Source organism: Curcuma longa, chromosome 9 (genome assembly GCF_044706935.1).
Source record: "Curcuma longa cultivar G26 ecotype Majalengka, Jawa Barat chromosome 9, ITB_CL_G26_1.1, whole genome shotgun sequence".
In the NCBI taxonomy this organism is placed as follows: Eukaryota; Viridiplantae; Streptophyta; class Magnoliopsida; order Zingiberales; family Zingiberaceae; genus Curcuma; species Curcuma longa.
Genome location: NC_133869.1, coordinates 7,458,420 through 7,478,587, shown reverse-complemented (window position 1 = coordinate 7,478,587; position 20,168 = coordinate 7,458,420). Strand labels below are relative to the sequence as shown.

At 37.0% G+C, this 20,168-nt stretch overlaps 3 protein-coding genes across 3 annotated transcripts; 2 read left to right on the top strand and 1 right to left on the bottom strand.

Annotated features, from left to right (window-relative positions):
* Positions 1–1,805: 1,805 nt before the first annotated feature.
* Positions 1,806–9,749, top strand: LOC141835350 (mitogen-activated protein kinase 10-like). The gene is made up of 10 exons (XM_074722796.1): positions 1,806–2,371; positions 3,405–3,813; positions 5,162–5,289; positions 5,432–5,491; positions 6,653–6,802; positions 6,902–7,057; positions 7,342–7,553; positions 7,650–7,751; positions 8,677–8,843; positions 8,922–9,749. The coding sequence occupies exons 1-10, from the start codon at positions 2,348–2,350 to the stop codon at positions 9,365–9,367; spliced, it is 1,854 nt and encodes a 617-aa protein (XP_074578897.1). The 5' UTR covers positions 1,806–2,347; the 3' UTR covers positions 9,368–9,749.
* Positions 9,750–13,550: 3,801 nt separating this feature from the next.
* Positions 13,551–15,165, top strand: LOC141835352 (WRKY transcription factor 71-like). The gene is made up of 3 exons (XM_074722799.1): positions 13,551–13,928; positions 14,379–14,528; positions 14,659–15,165. The coding sequence occupies exons 1-3, from the start codon at positions 13,579–13,581 to the stop codon at positions 15,050–15,052; spliced, it is 894 nt and encodes a 297-aa protein (XP_074578900.1). The 5' UTR covers positions 13,551–13,578; the 3' UTR covers positions 15,053–15,165.
* A 2,824-nt stretch (positions 15,166–17,989) lies between these two features.
* LOC141835401 (cytochrome b561 domain-containing protein At2g30890-like) lies at positions 17,990–19,235 on the bottom strand. Its single transcript, XM_074722857.1, has 4 exons — positions 18,885–19,235; positions 18,662–18,823; positions 18,427–18,575; positions 17,990–18,338 (listed from the first exon to the last, which is right to left on the bottom strand). The coding sequence occupies exons 1-4, from the start codon at positions 19,026–19,028 to the stop codon at positions 18,023–18,025; spliced, it is 771 nt and encodes a 256-aa protein (XP_074578958.1). The 5' UTR covers positions 19,029–19,235; the 3' UTR covers positions 17,990–18,022.
* Positions 19,236–20,168: the final 933 nt, after the last annotated feature.

Sequence of the window (20,168 nt, the reverse complement as noted above, 5' to 3'; positions counted from 1 at the left end):
GATGTGCAATGCAACACATTCTAACAAATGACTCATTAGTTTCATCGGTTCTAACAAATTGAACTTATCTATCGTTATATAAAGTGACAGATGCAAATTATCCTCCTGCAGCAGCTCGTTTGCAATCTTTTTAGTGAATCTTAGCTCGCATTGATAGGTTCCTTTCCTTTTTTAACTCGAATCTGTTGGAACAATAAAGAGGGTGTTGGCTACTTTGCTGGATGTATCTGGGATTATATTAGAAGAATCAGCAGCCCATTCAGTCTCTACACTACAAAGATGAGGTTTTTACCATAATTAACTATAGATAATTATCACTAAAGTTATTTTCGGTGATTGCCAGGTCTGCAAACTCATACGAAACGACCCAAGAATCAAAAGCGTGAGAAGGAAGTTCATGCTCTTCTCGATAAGCTTTAGCCAGAGACAATCAGGTCGGAACCAACTAAATTTGGTACTGTTAGGCCACCAAGAACAAAAGCAAAGCCAACCAATCGAAGAAGAAACGGAAGCCTCAGTTAGGTAGCCAAGAGGAGAGGTTTTCAAACCCTAGAGACCCTTCTTAGAGACCAGAATTAATAATGAAGAGGTTGAAACTTTGCTTCAAAACAAAGTTTCAATATGTTCATGTTGTATTCCTGCCACAAGATTCGTTGGAATCTACGTAAATCTCTATAATGGTACGATATTCTTCTGAAAAATTGTTTTCCTTATATTTTTTCCACATTAAATACTAGTGGATGTGAGCCTTAGAAATAATGATTCTCATCGTATTGAACGTGTGCGATCAGGATGGTCAACTGCACTGGTGTATAGTTTCAGTCCATTTGTATTTCTTTATATATATTCATCAATATGCATTATAGAATTCATAAAAATGAACACAGACTAATTAAAATGACAAAGTTTAGAGGTTCCCATCAAGTCATTATAATGGCAGTTGTAAAGTTCTGTAGGCAACAATTAAAGTCACTGCACAAGTGTCGGTCGGATGATTGCTCACATGACATTATAATAACTCAGAACTCTTTGCCATCGCCATTGCAATGATAAGTTGCAGTGTCTCCATCTCATTTCTATTCAATCATGCTCGAGATTATTATTTATAAAAAAATATTTACCTATCATATTTTTTTTTGTTATCCCTATCAAAAGAGGCTGGAATATCGTAGTCCGAGTGGTGACATATTGCCATCTCAAACTCAAACTCAAACTCAAACTCAAAGGGCAAGAGCTGTGTAGATTTACGGATCCAAGTTATTGACTATTAACTACTTTTATTTGGCATACATGTGTGGCTTCATTTATGAGATCATCAATGTTGCTTGAGCTCTCATCTACCTTTCTGCCTTGGAGGTTGACTGCAATTAAGTATTATCACAAAAGCTTTCTGAAAGACTGAGAAATCCAAGAAGAAGAAGAAGAGGAGGAGGAGGAGGAGGAGTGAATAATATCAAGACTCTTGATAGCCTCCAGTACTTATCGCAAAATCGCATTATCCTCCGTCTTCTTCTTCCAACGGTAAAAAAATAGGAAGCAGCACAAGTGGCATCAAGTTGCATAGAAAGCCAAGCGAGGAGCTGTGTCCTGTCTCGAAAATACCCTTCCGAGTTGGTCGTAATTACCGGAGAAGTCCTTCGGTTTGAGCGAGTTCTTCGCGGGAGGTGAGGGGCATTAGTGTCCAAAGAGGTATTAAAAAAACGATTTAGATTCCTGGCATCGAGAACGAATAAACAAGGAACAACCCCCTTCTCTTCTCTCTCTCTCTCTCTCTCTTCTCTTCTCTCTCTCGCCGTCATCGGGCCTCTCGTTGCGGCCGAGCCCTTGGATTAGGGTTTGGTTTCGGGTCCGATTCGATTGCGGCTGGAGATTTGTCGAGGTTTTGAGTTGCTTGGTCGAGGCCGAGGTGGGGGCGGAGGTTTATTTTCCGTTGGAGCGCGGAGGGGCGGGATCTTGGACGGCGGCCGATGCAGGAGGGAAGGGGGCATGTGGTTGATCTGCCGGCGCTGTTGTCTGCGTTCGTGATTGTGGCGAACGGTGTTCTTGTAGCTGCCTCTTCGTCGAGGGCTTGGGAGTACATCTGAGATTGGATCCGGTTGCTGTGTTTAGTCGGTGGGTCGGTGGAATACAGCGCGTGAGTGGGACTAGGGGATTTGGTGCATGGGCCGATAGGACAAATGCAGCTGGTTCCCGTGGCGATCTGTTCTTTTTGACTTCTTGTGCAGAAATTTTACGGCGCTCGGGAGAAAGAAAGAAAGAAGAGGGCTGTGAAGAAAGAGGTAGGAGAGAGGAAAAAGAAAGTAAATTTGGCTTTTCCGTGAGGAATTCCAAGTGGCTAGCTGTACAAATGCAGCAAGATCAGCGTAAGAAGGTGGGATTTCTTAATCCGTGTTTTGCGTGTTCGGTTTCTTTCTCCGTTGCTACAATTCGAATCTCTTCTGTGTCCAGCCTTTGGTTGCCTTTTTGTTCTTTCTGTTCTCTTCAATTTGGCAACTTTCTTCAGTCGGCCTTCTCATGAAGTCTATATAATGCCCTTTTTTATACCAAAACTGTCTATTTGTGGCTATTATTGATCGATCGGAAATGAAGTTTATTTTTGGTTCTGGTATTATTAGGACTCTGGTATATAATTTCTACTAGAACACCAGACACTCGGTTTTTTGCAGCTCATCTAAAATTCTACCTAAATGAATCTGATGCCAGACACTCATCACTCTTTTCTTGTTTACTTTTCTTTATCTTGATTATGAGTGGTGAATGTACCAGGACTCTTGGTTTCATCTATTAAATTTAACTAAGAGCTTTTTGAGGCTTTTCGGATAGCTTTGCTGTTGCATTTGTCTGCAACCCTGTATCACTTATTTAAGTTGCCAGAAGAGTCTTTTCTCTCAATTATGGCTATATCTGCATCTTTAGAATTCTGCTTTCCAACGGATTTTGCTGATGATGAACCAAATTGATTTTTCTGATGATGAACCAAATTATGGGTCAAAATATGAATTTTCAGATGGTCTCTCTGTGGTGTTTCCAAGTTCATTTGTAGAATCTAAGAAAATGTGCTTCAGATAGCCCTGAGCGCACCAATTAGTGCCATATAAAGTTGATGACAAGGAAATTTGATGATTGTATGTGCTATCACATTAGAGAAGAAATGATTTGCATGTAAAGTTGATGGAACCCGACATCCCCCCACCCCCACCCACCCAAAAAAAAAACCTAAATGCTAGTATCCAAAGATTGTTTGCTAGAGCTTTAACCATGTTATTTTCCCCTCAAATTCATAGCTTTGTCGCAATGAATTTAGATTCACAACATACTGCTAGTCATTAAGTGCATTTGCAAACTATGTGGCATCTCTTTGTCTTTCACATTTAACTTTGCTTTTATATTTTTGTCTTCTACAGAATTCACCAGAACTAGACTTTTTCAGCGAGTATGGTGATGCTAATAGATACAAGATTCAGGAGGTTATTGGCAAAGGTAGCTATGGAGTGGTTTGCTCGGCAATTGATATACATACGGGTGAGAAGGTAGCAATAAAGAAGATCCATGATATTTTTGAACACATATCTGATGCTGTCAGAATTCTTCGTGAGATCAAACTTCTTCGTCTCTTAAGGCATCCCGACATAGTGGAGATCAAACACATAATGTTGCCTCCATCAAGGAGGGATTTCAAAGATATTTATGTTGTTTTTGAGCTCATGGAATCTGATCTCCACCAAGTAATTAAGGCAAATGATGACTTGACAAAAGAACACTACCAATTTTTTCTTTATCAGTTGCTTCGTGCTTTAAAATATATCCACACAGGTAAATCTTATTGTATCAAGATTAATGAATCATCATTGTGATGTGATTAAATGCTACTTCTGGTTGTTGTTTCCTTTCTTTTTTTATTATGAATTAGTAATGAAATTCCATTAGTTTTTATATACTTAATGGCCTCATTCTGGTGGAAATTCCAGCACCAAGTTAACCCTATTCACACTTGCTTGTGATAGTAATTCTGACATTTAATAAATTTCAAGTTAGAGATGGCTCTCTCAACTTCATTTTGTTTTGGAGGGAAAAAAATAGGGGCTGTGAAATCATCAAGTTGAACTCTTGATTGTTCACCATCGTCTTTGTTAGTCAGTTTTGTTTTACCATCTCAAGTTTAAGTAGGTTAGTTTCCAAGCTAGGTAACAATAATGACTTTGGGATAAACATACCAACCAGGCTTTGATTAAAGCAAGCCAATAAAGACTTCAAGGTATCATGCAGATGATTGTGCATTGGCAGGGCCAGGACCAGGTCTTTACAGTAAGCCAATTTTCCAGGAGGGCTCCCCTATTACAATTTGTACACATCAAGAGTTTTATTACTTATTCCCATGGACTGTGCCTTGATATGATTCACTCATGTTGGGTTTGTAATCTCATCATCTGAGCATCAAAAGCAATGAGAATATTTGCCATTTCTATTGGAATTTTATCTTGTTGATTAATTAACAAAGCATTCTACTAGTTTGCTTCTGAGGAACTTTCATGTCAATAAGGATACTGTTATTTTTCTAGAATTTGGAAAAATTATTAGAGTTCTATGACCCCTTTTGGATAGCAATTAGTGTTCTGCTAATGTCAACTTACTGAATACTGAGTTTTGAGACAGTTTGGTGATGTTGCTGTATATTCCACATGCTAAATATGACAGTTTGGTGATGTTGCTGTATATTCCACATGCTAAATATGACAGTTTGGTGATGTTGTTGTATATTCCACATGCTAAATATGAAATTGTTTCGATTCATGAACAGGTGTTGCCATCTTCAATCTAATATGTTGGTTCACTATGTTGCAGACATTGAATAGATGATGGCTCAGTTTTTGTTTTACTTTGATCAAATGAATGGAAATTTCATTCTTCATATGAATCAATGTACATTGACTGTTAGAAATGTTTGTACTATTCTGTGGTTTATAGTCGCTTCATTTACTTAGGTGCAATAACTTTGAATTCCTTCTTTCATGGTGTTGAAAATGTTGTGCAACAGATCATTTCCTTGACCAGTTCATCATTCACTTACTCTGAATTCTTTTTTCTACTTGTGATACACTGTTTTTCTCTTATTATTTTGTTATTGTCCTGCTGTTGTAACATTGTGTGATGTTACATGCAGCTAATGTGTATCATCGTGATTTAAAGCCAAAGAACATACTAGCAAATGCAAACTGCAAACTGAAGATTTGTGATTTTGGATTAGCAAGAGTTGCATTTAGTGATACCCCCACAACAATTTTTTGGACAGTAAGTGGGAAAGTGCCTGGTTCTTTCTTATTTATTTCCAAATTTCCTTTTTTTATATCCTGTTGTAATCTTCTTTTCCTGATTTGAAATCTAAGAAGTTAATGGTAAATTTTCACCATTCCAAATCCCTAACATGTGACAGGATTATGTTGCTACCAGATGGTACAGGGCTCCAGAGTTATGTGGATCGTTCTTTTCTAAGGTATTGACATATGTCTCATCTGTTTTAAATGTCTGCATCTCTAGAAAATTTCAACTGGTTCATTTTGCTATTAAAGCATATCCCAAAGAAAGCTCAATTCCTCACTTGTTCGCTTATTCAAAATCATGGCAATGCTGGATCAGACTATGCAGATCTACTTTTCATGCACAACTATCAAAATGCTATGCATCTTGTTATGAATTCCTTAATGACATGCCTTTCATAACAGCTACTAAATTTAATGTTTAAACGGTAAAGGGAAAATGATTAAATATTATAGTAAAAATTGACTTTTGCTCCTAGTTCAAAGTAACACTAACTACAAACCACTATGATGTGTGACTCAGATTCCAACGAGTATAGAAACCCATGTATAATCAGTGGAGTCGATTTGATTGACTCAAAACTAAGGTTATATGTGGATATAAAATTTTACATTACTAGTAATTAAGTAATCATATTCTGTATTAAATTATTCCTTAATCTATAATTCTAATATTTTCTATTTTCATGAATTCTAACTTGTAAATTTGGTTCATTGAGGATAAACCATATAAATTTGTGATCATCACCCAAAGAGTCGATTATTCTTGGTTGGCTACATGAATCCTATTTCCATTGAGCTCTGTGCAAGGCAATATCACTAGTTATTTCTTTGATTTAATTCATCGTTAGAAAGTCATGCTACTGTGCTTATATCAAAATTACAATATATCCATGTTATGCCTATGTCATACACTTTTCTGCTGGACTTTTGAGCAGTAGGGACAGCGAAATTGGATTCTGGCTTAGTAATATGAGAGCTAAGATGCCTTCTTCCTAGATAATCAACCTTATTATCTTTTGAGGATTATCCCATTATTGAGATACTTGATGGGGCTAAATTCTAAAACATTGTACTCTAGGAGTGGTTTCTCAAAAACTTTGGCTATGTAGCAGTTGGTTTATTTTGGTGGCTTTCTCCTAAATTCTTTAGTGATACTATAGATGAAATATTAAACTAATGCTTGTTCAGGAAGGATTTTGAACTCCCTTGTAAACTGAAATATGATTACCAAGAGGAACTTGTATAGAGTTTGTTCCTTGTCTTTCAGTTTTTATGGTTAAAGTGTGAACTGCATTTTTTGGAAATGATATTGACTGGCTGTTATCAACTTGCAGTATACTCCTGCTATTGATATTTGGAGTATTGGTTGCATATTTGCTGAAGTATTGACAGGCAAACCTCTCTTCCCTGGCAAAAATGTGGTTCATCAGTTGGATTTGATGACTGATCTTCTGGGGACACCTTCTGTGGATACAATTTCTCGGGTACTGTGGTTGATTAGAACTTTCTGTATAAGATGTGGTTGTTCTGAATAACCAGCAAAGATGCCTGATTTTGAATACACTCCTTCTTTCTAACCCTAGGTTCGGAATGAAAAGGCAAGGAGATATTTGAGCAGTATGAGGAAGAAACAGCCAGTACCATTTGCTCAGAAGTTCCCCAATGTAGATCCGTTGGGATTAAAACTTTTAGAGAGGCTGTTAGCCTTTGATCCTAAGGACAGGCCAACTGCTGAAGAGGTATGTCCTTCCAGTTGAATTCATGAGGGTCCCCCACCCACCCTTTTTTAGTATCCACTATCCAGTAGTCTTTTGTTAAGGTTGGGAGAGAAAATTTTTGTGTTGCATTTAGTGTGATAACTATATAATGGAAATATATAGGATCATGAGAAGGCCCTAAACCTAGAACCTACTGATATGGATCTAAACTCACTATTACCAATAGCCTTATTAAATTTAATATTACTAGCATCTTTCTCACACTTTTGGTTGTGTCCATAAAAATAATACCTCTTGTTTATCAGGCATTGGCTGATCCTTATTTCAAAGGTCTTGCTAAAGTAGAGAGGGAACCATCTAGCCATCCAATCACAAAAATGGAGTTTGAGTTTGAGCGTAGAAGGTTGACTAAAGATGACATTCGGGAACTTATCTTTCGTGAGATATTGGAGTATCATCCTCAGTTACTCAAAGACTACATTAATGGAACTGAACGAACAAATTTCTTGTATCCTAGGTTTGATACCTGATGTCCACCACCCATCAGTATGTGTATGTATCTCTTTCCTGGACATGTCCTTATTCTCAATACTTCCAATTTCTGTTTATGCAGTGCCGTGGATCAGTTTAGAAAGCAGTTTGCTTACCTTGAGGAGAATGGTGGTAAAAGTGGACCTGTCATTCCACTAGATAGGAAACATGTTTCTCTCCCTAGGTACTCTTTTCATTTAAGTTTTGGTTGATCTTTATGCTTTCTTTTTCATGCATGTAGATAATATTCAAGTGAATTTTAGAATTAGGAGGGCCAGAATTAGATCATGAATTTTTTAACATAATGCATATTATGTTTTCCTCCAGTTGCAGAGTAAACATGGTTTTGGTAGATTTTGAATATGTTTTTTTTTCATTTTGGCAAACCTTTAAGTAATTATGCTGAAAGTTTTTTCATGAACATGTATTTCTTTCTTCTGTATAAACTTAGAAAATAGCAAGTGCATTCTGATTCTGACTTCCAAATGGTTTTTCTTCTGTTTCTTTGATATTTGGCCTGCTGCCAAGCTTATTAGTATTCTTTGTTGAATAACAAATTTGCAATCATCTATCTTATTGTGGCTTTGTATGATATACTTTGTTGGGAACAAACATGCACGTGTACAGTGCATTTAGGTGATAAAAAAATCAGAAAAAGGAAAGCTGCAATTTCAATCAGGTTGGGTTTTATTTCCTTTTCTAGAGTTTGTAGCTGAAACCAAAATATTAACTGAAGCTAATTTTTCTGTTTTTGGTTTGATTGCATTTTTGTATCCTACTTTGAGATTTTATCTAAGAGTTAAAGCTTTATCTTTTGATTAGTCATCGTTTAGAAATCATAGCAAATATAACCTGTTCATTGAAGCAGCATTTTCACTCGCTCATCATTTTAGTGTATGAAAAGGCACTGAGAGTAGAAAACAACCTCATCTGAAATGTTTTTTTGTTCACCCATCATTTCAGTGTATGAAGAGGCACTGAAACTAGAAAACAACTTTATTTGAAACGTTTTATTCTCTTTTCTTTCATCATGCAACATGCTGTGTAGTTGTTTCAGACATTCTTAATTTTCACTATTTCCTGGGACGCTTATACATTTTCCCTGTTAGATCAACGGTTGTCCACTCTTCTACCGTTTCTCCAATGGAACAAACCAATATGGTCTCTTCAAGAGAGAGACAAAGCACTTATGAACCTTGCAAGAATCCTCGAGACGTTGAAAGGTCATCTGGAAATATTGCAAGGACGTCACAGGCACCACAAAGGATTCCAACTGGTAATTGTTTATACCCAAATTGACCATAACTAATGATGATGGTGCACTAACACTCAAGTCATACGCTATGTTTCTCAGCTCGGCCAGGAAAAGTTATTGGTCCTGTCTTGCCTTATGAGAGTGCGAGTGTGAAAGATGCCTATGATCCTAGACGTTTCATTAGAAATCCTGTTCTTCCACCACAACCTGGTATTTCTCCAGCATATTGTTTTCACAATAGCTCAGGCAAGTTGGATGGCTACAACAGAGATCCAGTGGAAGCCAAACATGAACCCGTTCAGCATAAGCCTCCACAACCGTGCTTGCACAATAAGATGGCTCCAGATATAGCTCTTGGCATGAGAGCCTCCCCATTTTATCTCACGGGGACCAAGGCTGAACCTACTGTGAGGGAAAGCATGGTAGAGTCAAGCCTGGTGCAGGCAAAATCACCCTACAATGGACTTGTTGCAGCAGCAGCAGCAGGTGATGTTGCACATAGAAAAGTTGGTGCTGTTCAGTTTGGTATGACAAAGATGTATTAGGCAGAGATCACAGATACTGCGATGAGCACAAAAATGAAAGATGGGTGATATGGAGAATTCAAATGCTCAAGTGACCATTGGGAAGATGAAGGAGATTCACGTGGAACGCAGAAGAGAGACAAGATAGGATCCCATAGCATGCCAGGGCGATTGAAGTGACAATTTGTTATTTCATACTCGACATGTGCATTTCACTGAAAGAAAACACTTGAAAAGTTCTTGTAAGCATGCCAGCAAATGGAACTGTTCGTGTTTTGCTTACAGAACGGAATCGGTTTTCCCTGTAACTTTATTCTGATCAGGTGTTTCGTTCACCAGACTTGTACAGATACAATGCTGGAGCTTATTAGTTGAGGAGTTTCGAACGTTTCTTTGGATACAATATACATACTTGGTGTTCCTAGTGTGGTTATTGTCAATAACACAAATACTAAACAAAAAGAACACCAATGTACAGTAATTTTGATTTTATGGATACAGAGTAAGCCTATATGTAATTAGTACTGAGAAAAGTTGAAAAAGTGGCAACAATCTATTCTTAAAATAGACAATTTTCACAGTTAAAATCTATCTTATTTTTACAGTAAAAATGAGTTAGGGCAAACCATCCTAACGTAATTAAATGAAAAGATGAAAGAACCAACTAATTTTGTAAAATTCAAAATATTCTTCTAAAAATTTGTAAGTCACTCATCAATGATTATTGTGAAAATGTCTTTTTGCAATTTTAACATAACAATATAATTACCAACAACATAAAAAATTAAAAATCCTAATTTAATTTCCTTTATCAGAACTAGTTTTTTTTAAATTTTAACAAATTAGAAATGGAAATTTTCCAGTTGAGTTTTCATACAACCACGGAAACTGGGCCTGGGCCGCTCAAGGCCCATGAACTCATAGAGATGGGCGAGGTTCAACGGGACCCGCATTATCTCCATCTCCATCCACCACAACTAGACAGATAAAGCGGCGCCTCCATGTTCTCTTTGACCAAGCTCCAAACCTAGTCATTTTCAAACACAATAATCACGTGCTTATTGATATTTGCACGCGTACCAAACTAAACAAATTTCTTTTTTTGAAACGTCTTAATTTCATCATGTCTTTATCACAATCTCAAGACAACTTTAATCAATATACACACACAGCACCGAATTACGATTAGGAGCAGTAAATCACGTTGATATATATATATATTTTTAGAAAGGTGCAAATTATATTAATTGCCAAATATTTGTCGGCATGATTTTGGTCCACAAGATGTGCGAATCCCTTACTTCAATAAGTTAATACGCAACGTGAGGTATAAATGTGAATGATAACGACTGTCCAATCCATGTTGCGATTATAGTGACGACCGAATTTATACCAAATTACAAGATAGATTTCCCACCAATTAAGGCAACCTTCTCACACAAGTTGCCATAGATCAACGTGTCACAAAAGAATACATTTTCCCCTTTATATAATTCTTCAGTAAAAATTCAATATTACATATTCCAAATTCCATGTTGATGTCGGCACGCATGGACAAGTCAAAAGCCCGACACGATCTATTCGATCGGCCGGACGACAAAAATCCATCGCCCCCCAATCCGTCACCGACTCACGCCGTCAGCTTGTCTAGCCAAATAGAATCCACCCAAGACATACCACGTACCGAATCTAACATGCATCGATTTTATTGTAGATTTGCGGATCTTGTGTCGGTCAACAATCTCAGGCGTGCGCTCTCTCATGTCTCTTTCTGTGGTTCACCGCCGCCGGCACTTTTCATAGCAGGGAACATCAGCCGTAGAGATTAAGCAACCGCCCCATATTCTCCTAATGCGAATCATGCGTTAAGCCAACCAACTCATCGCCCGATATTCATCATTTAACAACGTTTTGGTATTCTCAATTTCAACGAGAGAAAGGAAGAAAGCTAAGCTAGGTTTTGGTGTAAGCATTCTGAATTCATGCTGACAGATTAATCTACTTGGAATTCTGACAAGAAACTGTAAGAACTAATTAATTAATGGCTGGTACGAGGAAGAAATGAAAATGGTATGATAATAAAATCCGGTTATCGTTTCCAGCACATAAAAGTTTAGTAATCTGACGTAAATTTGTTAATTAATCATTGAATTTAGCCTGGAAATCCTCTTTTAAACAAGGTATATATCCTGGCACTGATACAAACAAATTAAGGTTTTAAGCCAATTCTGGAACTAATTATGGTATTGATCAGGCTATGAATTTTATGATATATATTAACCAATCTAATTACTAATCAGTTTAATTTCCAGCCGAAAGACCAGGCAAATAGAACCGACTTCATCAGGTTTAATTGATTATTATTATTAATTATTATTCCTAGAATTGGAATTTTTATCCAGACAGACAGTCTAACACAATTTAGTGTGTTAAGAAAAATCACTCTTTACCGACAATTTTATTTTCCAACATTTAAGAACATGCCAATATAAGTTGTCGGCCATCTTGATTCTTGATGCTAATTTTTCAACGTTTTCTCTTGCCAAATTAATTCAAAAGAGTTTAAGTAATACACAATTTAGTAAATTTAAAAGAAGCAATAAGAAATTCTTTTAAGAACAGATATAATACATAAATTACTGTCTCTGTAAGTAATTAAACAAGTTTATCAGAGTACTAAGAATAGTTAGTTTAGGATTAGAATATGAGATTTAGCAAATGATATATGATAACGTAGGTTATTTTATATTACATTAATTAGATCACTAATTTTATATTTGGCTAGAACTAATTTAAATTGAATGTAGTTTTAGTAAGTTAAGCTTGCAGTTGGAGTAGGTAATCAGCTCTTTTCATGAATAATATAATTGAAACGAAAGAATATTTAATGTGATCAATTGGTTCTATCAGTTCACTATATATCCCAAATTTAATTAGAGGTTAATTAAGGATTATTCTATAAACCTATGGAAAATAATTAATAGAAATTAGAGCGTAATTACAACGCTACAGGAACATGTTCAGTTGAAAGGATGAATATATATATGAAAATATGTACGAGAAAGAATGTATGGGTTTATTTGGCCTTCTGATCATATGACTTTGGCTTGTCGGACTTGATTAAGTCACCCCACTTATTCATTTTATTTATATTTATATTTTAATTTTATAGTGATAATACATAGTACTAAATTCAATAGAAAAGTGAAATTATTATTTTTTTCCTTTTAAATCTTTCTATATATCATTTTTACCCCCTTTAATCTTAACTGTTATTGTTCTTTGAAATGCTTGAATGTTTTTTAATTTTACTATTATCATGTAGTTCCTATACTTATATAAGTTATTGTAATTATATAATCATCAATAAAATTATGCAAAGGTAGAATAATAACAATGATATCCCAAAGGATAATAGGAAAACTTGTAAAGCACATTTTGACAATACTAATAAAAATACGAACATGCAATGATAATATATAATAAAATTAAAAGGGACATGTCCAAAAAAACAGTAACATTCTTAAGAGGTAAAATAAAATTTAATTACCTCAAAATAAAACTATTTCATGAGATAGATCATTCCATCTACATCAAAAAATTCATTCAATTATGGAGCAAAATATTTCGAGGAATTATTGCAGGTAACTTTTTATTCCTAGAGCTGTATTGAATGCTCGCGCTGAACCATAAATCACGCATTGCGTCACCGTGGCGTCACAACGTGGATTGCGATCTCAACTAGATCCAGTTCCCGTGCCCACAAAAACGTACCCGGGTTTCCTCACTGGGCCCACTCTGACACGGTGTCAAAGTCCAGGTACATTGGTGGGTATTTAGTATTAGTCGTCGGGCACGTTCGATTCAGATCCGGTCGGGGGAAGGAAGGTGACGTCAGCATCCGTGGTCCCCCCGCGAACCTTCCAGCGGACCGCTGCTTCCCTCTCGTCGCCGGCTGTAGCCGGTGGCCCTTCAGTTCAGGCTGCTGACTCGACTCCAGCAGTCCCGGTCCTCTTTGCGGCCGTCAATAGTGTCTCGCGTCAAATTCCATATCAGCAGTGGAATTAAATTTAATTGTAATTAAAATTAAAATTAAAATTAAAATGGAAATTAAAAATGATAACGAGATGTGCACCGAAACAAAAAGGGGGAGGAGGACTAAAGCTACACACCTCTCCCCTCCTTTACCAACCATCCCCCAGCACTCTCTTACTCGCCGCACCTCTCTCTCCATGTCCGGGAAGATCAACGGAGATCAGTTCAGTGGCCGCTATGAGTACTTGTCTTTCCACGAAGGTCTCTTGTCGTCGGCGGCCTTCGCGCCAAGACGGATCGGGCGGGAAGACTACTTCATGAGAGAATTCTTGGATGAATCGACGTTGAGCATGAAGCACTTGTTGGTGGGTGGGGATGGGGCGTCGACGACTGCGGTGACGCCCAACTTCTCGGTGTCGTCGACGTCGACTGAGCTGGGAGGGGAGGAGGAATCCGGGCCATGCCAGAAGAAGAAGGGAAGGATGGTGAAGCACGTGGAGGAGGAGGAGGAGGAGAAGCATGTAAAAGGGACCGAGTTAAAGAAAGTGTAGGTTTTGATCTTTAGCTACTCAACACTCTTTAATTTCTTTACTTCAATTGTCTTTCTCTCTCTCTCTCTCTCTCTCTGCTCATGATGATGGTCAATTTTGTTAGGCGCAGCTTGCTGAAAAAAATCAACTACTGCAAGTTAATTACTTTAGCGTAGCTAGTTTTCTTGAGGAAGTTTGATTCCTCTCCATACTCGTTCTTTATTATATTAGAGTGAAGACTTTTAATCTTTAGGGTTTCTGTCCTTTTCGGCACGATGAATTAGGGTTCAGTTCTGAAAATTCCAATCCGATTCCAAGTTTAACAATAGAAGAAGAGGATTCTTAATTTTCAGACCCCTTTTCTAATGCATCACTGAAATCTTTATTTATCATAAAATAACAGCTCGATCTCTCATCTTTAATATAATCTTTAACTGTGGTGCAATTTTGATGTTCAATTTGCGCAGGAACAGGCAGGAAAGGAAGAAATCAGAAGAGAAAAAGGAGAGAGAACCCAGGTTTGCCTTCATGACCAAGAGCGAGGTTGACAACCTTGAAGATGGCTACAGATGGAGAAAGTATGGGCAGAAGGCAGTCAAGAACAGCCCTTATCCAAGGTGAGCAGTTCAAGTGTAGGAATTTTGATTTAATCCTCGCCGTTTTTAATTTCGTGGACAATATGTAATCATCACCGAGCTTTGAATTAGATTGATCATCATCCATTGTGAAATTAATCTTCAACTGCAGAAGCTACTACCGTTGCACAGCTCAGAAGTGCAATGTGAAGAAGAGGGTCGAAAGATCTCACCAAGATCCAACCACTGTGATCACAACTTATGAAGGGAAGCACAATCACCACAGTCCTGTAAACCTAATGAGGAGCTCCCCGATGGCGGCGCTGGCGCCGCCAAACTTCGGCCTCCGTGATGAACACCTTCTGCTGCAACAACTACTGTGCCCATCAGGAAATATGGATATCAACCCGAACGACCATAACACTATCCATGGGGGATTCATTACAAACCCTAGCATGCATTTCCCGAACCTACCGCCTTATCATCTCCCTCCTCAAGTGTCGGCCGATCACGGTCTACTGCAAGACATTTTGCCTAGGATGGGCAACGGCAACCTAAATGAGTAGAACTATATGTGTACCTTATTTCTCCGTGCTTCTCTATTACTGGGGGTAATATCATCATGTTCGTGTAGCTGTTAAATGTAGCATATCCTGTCTAATCGACCTTAAGGTATTAAACTCTGATCAAATTTCTAACTATTTCTCTCTCTATATACACATATATTTATATATGGATGATGCATTCTGGAAAATGTATAAGATCATGGGATGAATCAAATTTTTTACTTGTAAAAACAAAACAAAACAGTACTATCAAGTGGAACTCAATTTAGTTTTTACACTAGTATATACGGTGCAAAAGGTGAATATATATATGTAGTGTTTATCATGAGCTTGTTAGATTTTATGATATGTTATGCCATCATTCTTCATAAATAAATTGAGTCATTTCCTAACAAATCAAGCTTTGGCATGCATATAGATATATCTTGAGTTGCAAATTTCTCATCTATATTGTTTATATTTTTTGTGTTCTCCTTGTGTGAACTTACGTTCTCTCATTCTTGTGATTCAATCATGGGAATAAATTAAATCTTACGCTATATATATATGTGAGGAAGACTGTCACCTATTATAATTAAGCTGGAATACATATATATTTTCCTATGCTAGTTTAAGTTTTTAAAATAAGTGATATATAATCTCCATTCTAAATTCACCATATTTGTTGATCGATGTTGGTATTTAGTATAAACTTCAATCAGTTCATACTGTTTTGTAATGAACACAATCTGACAGAAACGCATTAATTAATTTGAAACGATTCATTCAGAATGCTACTAGTGGAAAGTGGATATATTCTTTCTTCTTCGTGAGTTTTTATGTACAAAGTATAGCCTATAGTGCCTGTTGTTGCATAAAAAGGCATTAAATTTTCATACCGGCTTTCGACTGATAAAGCCCAATGATTTTTGTACCACTGCATTAAATGCGAAACACAATGGGAGATGGAATGGGAAGGCCGGGGCCGGCCTACGCATCAGGGTCGGTCTGCCTCTAATTGTTTGGTGGAAGGAGTAAATGCAAAGAGGGTGTGGTGTGAATTGCTACGTTATTACTATGGAAGGGGATAAATTTGGAGCAATAAATGATGGATGGGCACATATAGGATCTGGTTTGTGCTTCTGCAAGTACAAGCTCACTTAGTCTTTCCGCAGACCTGCCTTTTTGCAATTGGTTGAGTTAATGATTTATAGGGACATGAACTTTAAAGATCAGTGCCTTAAATCCATGTCTGCTCCAATTCAGCAGTTGAGAATGTGTGCATGCCTTGTGGCTACTCATCTAATTAAGTAGGATTATATTTGAAGTAATTAATGATTGTTTTGTACTGATCAGTTTCTGAAATATAATGGTACTTGTGTTATCTACATTTTCATCGAGTGACAACAGCCTGGTGTATGATCTAGAGAATCTTCCTTTACCTTTCAGCAATCAACTTAATTTGCTTGAACATGTACATATAGGTTTATCTTTTTTTGTCACAAACTATGCTCAAGGTTAATTAATTTGTTTGAGAGTTGTTTTCTCATTCTCAGATTTAGTCTTTTCTGCTTTCCAAAGAAATGCATGTGCTGAAGCAGTTCGACAAAGCTGATTCCCTGACGGTTTAGCAACTTCTTTAAACAAGTCAGAGCAGTATTGATTGTAGCTTCCTTAAGATTTAATCTTTCGTCTTTAGGTTGATGCAAAAGATATTCTGGACGTGATGATTGCTAACTGTTTCAGTTTGCCTCGGTTTTAAGTTTTTTAAAGAAATATTTCAGAATTGATCTTGGGTCGTGGGCTCTTCGCTTCCACCTACCCAACTAAAATTGGGTTGAGCTTCATTTAATTTTTAGACGTTCAAACTCAACGTGCTTGAGGATAAAGAAGAGTTTGATGATGTAGAGGTTGAATTGTGTCTTCTAAACTTCTCAAACTATGTTGACTCTGAGATGAGACATGGCATTCAATGCATGTAGAAATTTGTTGCCACCATAAGTAGGGCAACAAATTAAGAGGTAAACAAATGCTTGATTAAAAGAGAGGAGTACAATACAAATAAGAGATAGACAAGAGAAGAATTGAAGCATTGGCTACTTGGTCACCACAGCAATCGACGAGCAAACAAATGCAAGATTCCAGATGCCTGCTCATTGGTTGACTTTATATATTTGGATCGACTATGAATGATTATGGGGCTGTCATGAATTCAGCATTCATAGCTGACTTGGTGTTCTTAAATTTTGGGGGTTCAGCAGCTCTATGATGTTCGTGATCCATTGGTGTGACTAAGTGGCTAATTGAATCCATGTATAACCTATTCATCTTACACCATCTTATATTCCAGAAGTCTCATTTGCTTCCCATCTTTCTGCTTAATTCTTTCGACAGATTTATAGTAGTGAAACAAATGATCCAGAGATTAGACACTCCAATTTACTGGTAACTTTGGGTTTATCTTCTTGTACATTATGTATCCAGATGAGTTTACTGTATATCTAAACCCTCTTTAATTAACGAGCGAAGAGTAGAACAGAATAAAGAGGATGCAGAGAACAGCTAAGCAAATTAACGTCGAGTGGCGTGCAGTGTCCCAAATAATTTGGGTGTGCACTGTGAATGTGAATCAATCACTCCATTTTATTTTCTTCTCCACTCAATCAAAGCAATCCAACTTTCTCTCAAGAGAAACAATAAACACTGTTAGAGAAGACCATCACAAGGTTTTGTGTACGTTAGATGCTTTCTTCACATAATTCACAGTGAATTGGATTGAGGCATTTTTAGCTGAATTATTACAGACCAAAGGCATCATCATGTACGTGGCTCTCTCGATCATATCCAATTATACACATATGAAATCTATAATTCCATGTCTTGATATCACAATGAAGCATTCAGAAACATCTCCTCCATCCCAATGTTCATTTCCGGATCGGGCGTGGATTCGAATGCACAACCAGAAGAAGAAAACAGAGGAAGGAAAAATCATTTGACTCTTGAGGACATCACCACCAACTCCTTCTGGTTGCTACTTGGAGATGTCGAGTGGCTACTGGGCATGACCTGCTCATCCAGGATCACTCCTTGCTTCAACATATAATCCCATCTATCTTGGGACAAATAGATAATGGCAATGATGCAGACTTGTGCAGTGAACAGGACCTTCCACAGGTTCACACTTCTTGACATCTTCTCATGGTATGCATTTAAGCCAATATAGATGTTTGCCATGCCCAACACACATACTCCAGTTCCAAGCAACCAGTGCAAAAGATACCAGATGCTCCTTATCTTCATGCCTCTGCGAAGAAATCAACAACATTGAATAAGATTTTTGTTTTGTTTGATGTGCTAATTAGGCATTGAAATAGGTAAAATTATAAGATGACCTTTGAGGCCTGAAGAAGGCAACTAATGGATGAAGCCAAATGAAGACAAACAACACAAATCCTATCCTCTGGTGAGTGTTGTTTAAGGAGTTCTCGAAGTTCATCAGAGCTAGAACTGCTGCAGCAGTAGCCAACAGGATTGCTGTGAACTGTGTGATTTCATTCAATTGCTTGTGATTTCATTGCAATCCAGTTTGGTTTGGAAATTCAGCAGATTTCAGACCTGTTGGCATACCTGAACGATGACATGAGCATAAAACAAAGCCTTAAGCATTTTAATGCCTTCAACTCTTCTTGACATTCTGACGATTATTATTCCAACAGGCATCAAGACACCGATTGAAGCCCAAAGCAGCAATGCATGGAGTTTAATGTGGAATTCTAGTTGAGGGTTCCCCTGCAGCAACATAAATAATTGCTACTAAAAAGATGCAGCATCTAATGCAAGTATGGCATACCTTCAATGGCTGTGGCTGGTCAGTCCTATGCTTTGGGACAAATTTGTGCTTGTCTAAAGATGAAGTACTGACTGATGGTAGAAGAGAAGCAGCCATCAAAGTTCCAAATACCATGAGAACTTTTCTTCTTCTGGAGTCCAGCATTATCACCAACCAGAGTGGACTTCCTTGTTGCTGCTACGCCTTGTTAAGCGCTTGCATAGTTGATTTCGATGCAATCTGATATTGATATCGAAAAGAAGAAACAAGCTAGCAAAACAAATTAATAAGCACTAGCCACAAGGAGAAATAGCATTTCTCTGGAAGAAATCCCTCCCTCCAGATGCATTCTTAATTCATATAATAATAACATTAAAGGACTCTCGGGCTTAATTTTTAAGGTGAGGGTTTTGGTGGACAAGAAGATTAAGATTGCCATTGTTTGGCAAAATGGATCATAGATTTGAAGAGAATAAACAAAAATAAGTGGGAGTTAGGTGAGTGTGGTGGGGTGCAGGAAGATAAAACGATCTTCTGGCATTCCACCGAACCTATTGGTGCTCAACAATCATGTTCCTTGCGAATATTATCTTTTAAGCTATTATTGGTGATGCCAAGATGTGGATGTTCTCCATTTTGTGTGGCTGAGCAGGTTAAACTAGCTAAAAATTTCTTTACATGCCTACATCCTTTAATTTACAGCCTTTTTTGAAAAATCATTGCATATGTCCTCTGGGTGTGCGTGAATTGTTACATAAAAAACAGTTGTGTTAGTTCAGTAAGTATGTTGATGAGACATGATTAGAAGAAAAAACAGATATGTTATTCCATCCAGGCTTTCTCCATACTTGATGTCTAAAAGCTAATGATGGCAAAGTAGAAGACTCGTCACCAAAAGTTACTGATCCAGGTCCAACCAGCTAGCCTCCATCATATACTCCTCCCTTAAAAAATGCCAACCTTACCATTCGAAGACAATCTATATCTTTTTTTCATTGTTGAAGCTGACAATTCACGTCCTTCATTTCCAACCAAAGTATACAAGTATATATTCGTCTAAAAAATATTATATTTTAAAAGCATACCAAAATATTATTTTCTATTTTTTATTTTAAAAATTTCTTTATTTCACAATATAAGTGATATCTATTTTTTTTTGCTAATTTATTAAGATTATTTAAATTTAATTAAAATAATTGTAATTTAATTAAAATTGATTTAATATTATTGGAAAAGTATGATTATAAAATTTTAAATAAGTTAAAATAATTTTAATTAAATTGATAAAAATATTTTTAATACATA

Coding starts and splice junctions, on each gene's coding strand:
- LOC141835350 (XM_074722796.1), top strand. CDS start 2,348: ATGCAGCAAGATCAGCGTAAGAAG. Junction 7,058..7,341: donor ACAGGCCAACTGCTGAAGAG/GTATGTCCTTCC, acceptor CTTGTTTATCAG/GCATTGGCTGATCCTTATTT. Junction 8,844..8,921: donor ACCACAAAGGATTCCAACTG/GTAATTGTTTAT, acceptor TATGTTTCTCAG/CTCGGCCAGGAAAAGTTATT.
- LOC141835352 (XM_074722799.1), top strand. CDS start 13,579: ATGTCCGGGAAGATCAACGGAGATCAGTTCAGTGGCCGCTATGAGTAC. Junction 13,929..14,378: donor GGGACCGAGTTAAAGAAAGT/GTAGGTTTTGAT, acceptor CAATTTGCGCAG/GAACAGGCAGGAAAGGAAGA. Junction 14,529..14,658: donor AAGAACAGCCCTTATCCAAG/GTGAGCAGTTCA, acceptor CTTCAACTGCAG/AAGCTACTACCGTTGCACAG.
- LOC141835401 (XM_074722857.1), bottom strand. CDS start 19,028: ATGCTGGACTCCAGAAGAAGAAAAGTTCTCATGGTATTTGGAACTTTG. Junction 18,824..18,884: donor ACCAGCCACAGCCATTGAAG/GTATGCCATACT, acceptor ATGTTGCTGCAG/GGGAACCCTCAACTAGAATT. Junction 18,339..18,426: donor GCCTTCTTCAGGCCTCAAAG/GTCATCTTATAA, acceptor ATTTCTTCGCAG/AGGCATGAAGATAAGGAGCA.